The 7104-nt window shown below is 42.7% G+C and overlaps 1 protein-coding gene across 3 annotated transcripts in view; it reads left to right on the top strand.

The window, feature by feature from the left end:
• Positions 1-437: 437 nt before the first annotated feature.
• LOC143923367 (uncharacterized) overlaps positions 438-7104 on the top strand; it is a 43882-nt gene continuing 37215 nt past the window's right edge. For 2 of the 3 annotated variants that reach the window (XM_077446990.1, XM_077446989.1), the window contains exons 1-3: positions 438-590; positions 3893-3916; positions 5904-5933. In XM_077446990.1, coding sequence (XP_077303116.1) covers positions 527-590; positions 3893-3916; positions 5904-5933 — 118 coding nt within the window. In that variant the 5' untranslated portion in view covers positions 438-526. The remainder of the gene's footprint in view (positions 591-3892; positions 3917-5903; positions 5934-7104) is intronic. The other variant, XM_077446991.1, reaches the window with a different exon arrangement.

Below are 7104 nucleotides of genomic sequence, written 5' to 3'. Positions count from 1 at the left end.
ACAATTTTCCGTTGTGCACAAGTCTATTTTCACATATTTATTTGTAAAAAATTTAGAAAGTCATTCATCATTTTTCCTTCCACTTCACAATTATGTGCCAATTTGTGTTGGTCCATCACATAAAATCTCAATAAAAATACATTTACGTTTTTTGCTTGTAACATGACAAAATGTGGAACGTTTAAAGTGGTATGAATACTTTTTCAAGGCGCTGTAAATACACAATACACACAATGGAGCAATGTTAAAAATGTGACAAAAATGTAATTGATAACTGAAAAGACATGCAATAAATCTCCTCATGCTTCAGTGATACATCTTCATTTTGATATGACTATAAATATTGGTATTAAGGAAGTGAATCTGAAATCTGCTGTGGCATTAGACCACAGGGGCGTGCTCATTTTTTATTTTTTTTATTTTTGTAAAGAGGGGGAAGTAAAGCTGATTCATAACACCTGTGAATAGATTGTGTTGGCAGCAGTTTGGGTTAGGGAACGATTGACACAGAACGTAGAATTCCATAATGAGAGGCCGAACGTCTCTCCCTTTCCTCCTAGTCCTGCTGTGCGCTTCTAATGGATGGACACGTAAGTGTTTTTAGGAGTATTTAACATTTCCTCTTGATAATTTCTTGTTTTATATATATATATATATATATATATATATATATATATATATATATATATATATATATATATATATATATATATATATATATGTATATAATGTCTGTGTGTTTGGTACACTCTTTGAAGAAGCATCAACTCTTCATCAGCTATAAGAATCAGAGGTAAGATCACTTAGAATTCTAGGAATTCTAACTTTAGACTAGGGATGGGCGAACGGTTTGGCCCGAGCATAAGTTCTGGTCGAACTTTGGTTGTTCGGATGTTTGGCGAACAACGAACAATATGCGGCGTTCGCGGACAATTTGAAAGCCGTGGAACCCAGTTAAAGTCTATGGGACACTAACATGAAAAATCAAAAGTGCTAATTTTAAAGGCTTATATGCAAGTTGGGTCCTGCCCCAGGGGACACGGATCAATGCAAAAAAATTTTTTTTTTTTAAACGGCCGTTTTTTTCGGGAGCAGTGATTTTAACCACTTAACGACCAGCGCACGACGATATACTTCCTATTTTTGAAGAGGGATATCTCGGTAACGGCAGCAGCTGCTGCCACCACCGAGATATCCATCTCTTCAGGCGCCGGTCGTCTGTACGATAACGGTGGTCTCCGCGGCGGATTCGCCACGAGATCACCACTATCGGCGGCGGGAGAGGTGCCACCCCCCCTCCCGCACCTTCCATTGCTTACCGGAGCCGTCGGTAGCGGCGGAGGCGATCGGGTCCTTTTGCTAGCTGGGTATGGAGACGAGTGAGGCTAAGATGGCCCCCACTCGTCTCTATACCATAGGAGGGCGGAAGCAACGTCAAAACGTCACTTCCGCCCATACCTCTTAAAGGTATATTTTTTTTAAATGTAATTTTTTCTTTTTTTTTTTTTTTGTTGCATTTTAGTCCAAATATGAGATGCGAGGACTTTTTGACCCCCCGGATCTCATATATAAGAGGACCTGTCATGCTTTTTTTCTATTACATGGGATGTTTACATTCCTTGTAATAGGAATAAAAGTGATCCATTTTTTTTTTTAAAACAGTGTAAAAATAAATAAAATCAATTAAAATAAATAAGAAAAAAAAAAGGTTTTTAAAAACACCCTGTCACGACGAGCATACGCACATAAGCGAGCGCATACGTGAGAAGCGCCCGCATATGAAAACGGTGGTTAAACCACACATGTGAGGTATCGCCGCGATCGGTAGAGCGAGAGCAATAATTCTAGCCCTAGACCTTCTCTATAACGCAAAAAATGCAACCTGTAGAATTTTTTAAATGTCGCTTATGGAGATTTTTGAGGCTAAATGTTTGACGCCATTCCACGAGCGGGCGCAATTTTGAAGCGTGACATGTTGGGTATCAATTTACTCGGCATAACATTATCTTTCACAATATAAAAAAAAATTGGGCTAATTTTACTGTTGTCTTATTTTTTTATTCAAAAAAGTGAATTTTTTCCAAAAAAAGTGTGCTTGTAAGACCACTGCGCAAATACGCTGCGAAAAAAAGTATTGCAATGACCGCCATTTTATTCTCTAGGGTGTTAGAAAAAAAAAACAATATAAAATGTTTGGGGGTTCCAAGTAATTTTCTAGCAAAAAAAAACAGTTGTAAACACCAAATCTGAAAAAGAGGCCTGGTTCTTAAGTGGTTAATAATGCTTAAAGTGAAACAATAAAAATGAAATATTCCTTTAAATATCATGCCTGGGGCGTGTCTATAGTATGCCTGTAAAGGGGCGCATGTTTCCCGTGTTTAGAACAGTCTGACAGCAAAATTAAATTTCTAAAGGAAAATTAATTTAAAACTGATCACGACTGTAATGAATTGTCGGGTCCGGGCAATATAGATAAAACTCATTGAAAAAAAAAAAACGGCATGGGTTCCCCCCCCCCCCAGTCCATTACCAGGCCCTTTGAGTCTGGTATGAATATTAAGGGGAACCCTGAACCAAAGATAAAAAAAATAAAATAATTGCGTGGGGGTAACCTCAAAATCCATACCAGGCCCATCAGGTCTGGTATGGATATTAAGGGGAACCCTGCACCATTTTTTAAAACAAAATGGCTTAGGGGTCCCCCCAAAATCCATACCAGACCTGATGTTGAGGGAAACCCTGCGCCAAATTTTCAAGAAAAATGGCATGGGGTCCCCCTAAAATCCATACCAGACCCTTTTCCGAGCACGCAACCTGGCATTTACGGCTGGCCCCGCCCTCAGCTATATAACAGCTGTCACAGAGAATAAGCGTCAATCGGCAAGATCCTCCCATGGAGGCGGAGCTGTTGCGGCTTTTTTTTATTCAGTCCATCGTGAAATGGCTCTAAATCACAGACATTTTTATTTTTTAATAAAGGACTTGTCCCAAAGTGTCTCCTGTCTTTTTTATAATTTTCTGACACTTTTTTGTGTGAAATGGTAGGGGTACAATGTACCCATTACCAATTAACATAGTGGGGGAGGCTGGAATCTGGGGGTTTCCGATAAGCTCCCCGCCCGCAGACCCCACAGCCACCGGACAAGGGTTGTGGGGATGAGGCCCTTGTCCCCATCAACATGGGGACAAAGTGCTTTGGGGGCTACTCCAAAGCACCCTCCCCATGTTGAGGGCATGTGGCCTGGTACAGTTCAGGGGGGTTTTGTCCCACCCCTCTTTTCCTGCAGCCTGCTAGGTTGCATGCTCGGATAAGGGTCTGGTATGGATTTGGGGGGGGGCCCTACGCCATTTTTTTTGCCACAGGATTCCCCTTAAAATCCATACCAGACCTGAAGGGTCTGGTATGGATTTTGGGGGGTACCCCTACGCCATTTTCTTTTATTTGGCGCAGGGTTCCCCTTAATATTCAGTCAGTGTGAGGTGATGGGAGCCGATCACCTGCACTTCTGTATTTACATGTGACCGGCTGTGAATAAACATAGCTGATCAAATGGTTAAAGAGCCACATGATCAGCTCTTTACAGAGATCAGGGTCGTGCCGTGTCCTAACAACACCGTCCCGCCATGTTTGCCGTGCTGTGCGCCCCCACGGGTGCGTTTGGGGGGGGGGGCATTCTGGAGCAACGTCATATGACATGACCTCCACCCAGAACGAGAGCCGCACCATCCCTGCGTCATTTGACAGTGGGCGGGCTGCAAGCCCTTAATAATGAAATTGACGGGAGATCACACTCCATGATAAAGTTAATTTGTGATGGGACCTTTATTATTACGAGAACTTCCAGACTTACATTCTTTTTTTTTTTGTTTTGTTTTCTTCTTTTATTTCTAGAGACCAGCAGCTCTCCAAGCCCTGGTAAGTGATCTCTTTTTGTAATTGTCTTTTTTTTTTTATCTCACTAACGAGAACACTAAAAGTAAGGTAGATGGCTTTAAAGTGACATTTAACCCAAAACCAAAAATGTATTATATTGCTGCTCACTGATTCTTGTGCCGCGTACACAGAATTGGACTATCTGGCAGACTTAGTCCGGCGGACAATCCGCCGGACTTTCCGAACGAGCGGACTTTTTCTTCCCAAAAGTCCAGTGGACTTTGAAAGAAGTCTTGACTCAAAATTGTCCGCCGGACTCGGCTTTCCAGCAGACAATTTTGAATCAAGACTTCTTTCAAAGTCCGCTGGACTTTTGGGAAGAAAAAGTCCACACACGGTTGAATTGTAAGGTGGACTAAGTCTGCCGGATAGTCCAATCGTGTGTACGCGGCATTGGACGTGGTGGCTACATTAATTTTCTTTTTTTTTTTTGGAGGCTTTTGCCCTTATTTTTACCTGGTGATTCTGCCAGTGAGTCTGTTATCTCACATCTTTCTTTAATAGACCAAGCTGTCCAGCAAAAAATTGCAGTTAGAAAGTTGAGACAAACCATTTAGCACTGACAGCGGTGCTTACAGTTTTGGTCAGTTTTGATTTATTTATGTAAAATGAACAAAATTAAAAAAAAAAAAAGATTATGCTGTAATTGCTTATAAATTGTTACTTGTAGTTCCACTTCAACTTGTTAGTCAAGTCCATAAAGGTCCAGTTTATTTAACACCACCCTTTCCTCAGACTGACAATGCTGCTGTCAAAGGGTGGCGGCACAGTGGTGTAGTGGTTAGCACTCTCACCTAGCAGTAAGAAGGGTCACTGGTTCATATCCCAACCACAACACCACCTGCCTGGAGTTTGCATGTTCTCCCGGTGCCTGCTTGGGTTTCCTCCCACACTCCAAAGACATGCAGGTAGGTTAATTGGCTTCTGTCCAAAATTGGCCCTAGTATATGAATGGGGACCTTGGATTGTGGGCTCCTTGAGGGTAGGGACCAACGTGAGTGTGCAATGTACAGGGATAGGGGTAGACACTCACTCAAGTTGAACTGGATGGACTGGTGTCTTTATTCAACCTTACTAACTATGAAAGGGTGTCTCCATTGTTCCCCCTTCCAGAATGCAGACACCCTGAGAAAGGAAGTGTGTTGCTGGCTGGATCAGTAGAAAATATAGTAAAAAAAAGAAGAAATGCAACCTCTGCATTTAAGGATTGACAATATTACATTTTAATGTTGCTTTATAGCTGGATATTGGATGTTGAGTGTTTCAGAGCTTTGAGCTACAAAAGAGCTCTTAATCTTAAAGTGGTTGTAAACCCTTACAACACACTTTGACCTACACGTAAGCCTAGATTAAGGCTTACCTGTAGGTCCAAGAAATATCTCCTAAACCTACACGGTTTAGGAGATATTTGCCAAAAGACAGGCACCGCTGTCTACGGTGCATGCGCCATAGACAGCGGCGCGCAAACGCACTGAGCGAGGCACCGTCAACGGCGAATATGCCGCGCGTGGCAGCTCCCGTGCGCATGCGCGGGAGTGACGTCATCGCGGCTTTGCCAAATGACAGCGGCGGAGCGACAAGACCCACCGAGAAGATGGATGCGCCGGACTACAGGGGACAGTGGTGACTTCGCTGGCTCCTGTGTCAGGTAAGTGACACATAATGGGCTACTATGCGATGCGATGCGATGTGATGCGATGCATAGTAGTCCATTATGCTTTACCTTTGCAGGGAATGAAAGAGGAAGTAAACTCATCAGGGTTTACTTCCTCTTTAAATAATCTTTTATCAGTAACCCAAATGCTCCTCCTAATCCTAAATATTAGACTAAATTTGTCTTATCACCAACATTTACTCTTTTAATGAGATTATTATTTGACTGGAACTCCAACAATAACCTTTTACATTAAATCACTGACTAATCCATTCAGATGACTTTTTTTTTATACTGATGTTTTTTTCTCTTTAGATACTAAAGCCTACAACTGCACACAGAGAGGTAAGTCACTGTATACTGCACATAGAGAGGTAAGTCACTGAATACTGCACATAGAGAGGTAAGTCACTGTATACTGCACATAGAGAGGTAAGTCACTGTATACTGCACATAGAGAGGTAAACCTTGACACACTGCATACAGAGAGGTAAGCCCCAAGACACTGCACACCAGGGGTGGACTGACAACTCATGGGGCCCCTGGGCAATAGGAGATTATGGGGCCACTGGGCAATCAGAGATTATGGGCCCTCACAGTATACACAAACACACACACAGTATACAATCACACAGTATACACAGACATGTTTCTATTGGCTGAGAAGGTACTGGAGAGGTGGGGCAGCTGTAATCTTGTGATTTTTAGACCAAAGGGATGTCGGTAAGGAACATTTCAGAGACAGATGTAAAAAAAAACACACATTTTTACATACTGTCCCTGGGTTTACTGAGTCTGGCAACCCTGATGGGGCTCCCTAGTGGCATGGGGCCCTTGGGCACTGCCTGAGTGGCCCAATGGTCAGTCCGCCCCTGCTGCACACAGAGATTCTAGTGTATGATCCCTGATATAAGAACACAATCTATACTTATTTATTTTGCATGTTGGCAACACCTAAACCCTTCTTTTTATCTTCTCAAGCCACCAAAGTGAATAAAAAAAAGTGCATGTGAGCATGCACGCAATAAAGGAACAAGGGGGTGTTGAATGGTCCCCTCCCAAAGAGGTGGAACCTTTACATGACCCCCTCCCCCCAAACCCAAAGTTGCATGATTGCTGTGAGGCACACTCAGGTCCACCTAGCCTAAAAGCCTGGTGGCCCTCACTTCTCATGATCATGCTAGGCCAAAGCTGACCAATGAATACTGGGTGGGAGACTCCCGAAGAGACAACCTACCAAGGCAGAGGAGGAAAGAACCAGATGACCACACATCCTCCTCCTAGACTTTAGGGTAGTCCCAAAGACCCACGCCATGCAATAATGAGTGAAAAAATGAAAGTGATAGACCCACGGAGAAAACTAAATGAAAAGCACCAATGTGCAAGACAGTGGCTAGGCCCTCCAACACCTTCTGGATGTCATCAACAGACCTGTCTTATTTCTAGAAGAAAACGTATAAGAATCTGTACATATACTGTATGTGTACACAATAACTAGAACATCAGGAGTTAGGAG

The sequence above is a fragment of the Lithobates pipiens genome, unplaced genomic scaffold (assembly GCF_037356315.1).
Source record: "Lithobates pipiens isolate NorthernLeopardFrog02 unplaced genomic scaffold, aLitPip1_a1.2 Scaffold_22, whole genome shotgun sequence".
Lineage (NCBI taxonomy): Eukaryota > Metazoa > Chordata > Amphibia > Anura > Ranidae > Lithobates > Lithobates pipiens.
The sequence above is the reverse complement of the archived record's forward strand: the minus strand, read 5'-3'. Positions and strand labels throughout refer to the sequence as shown.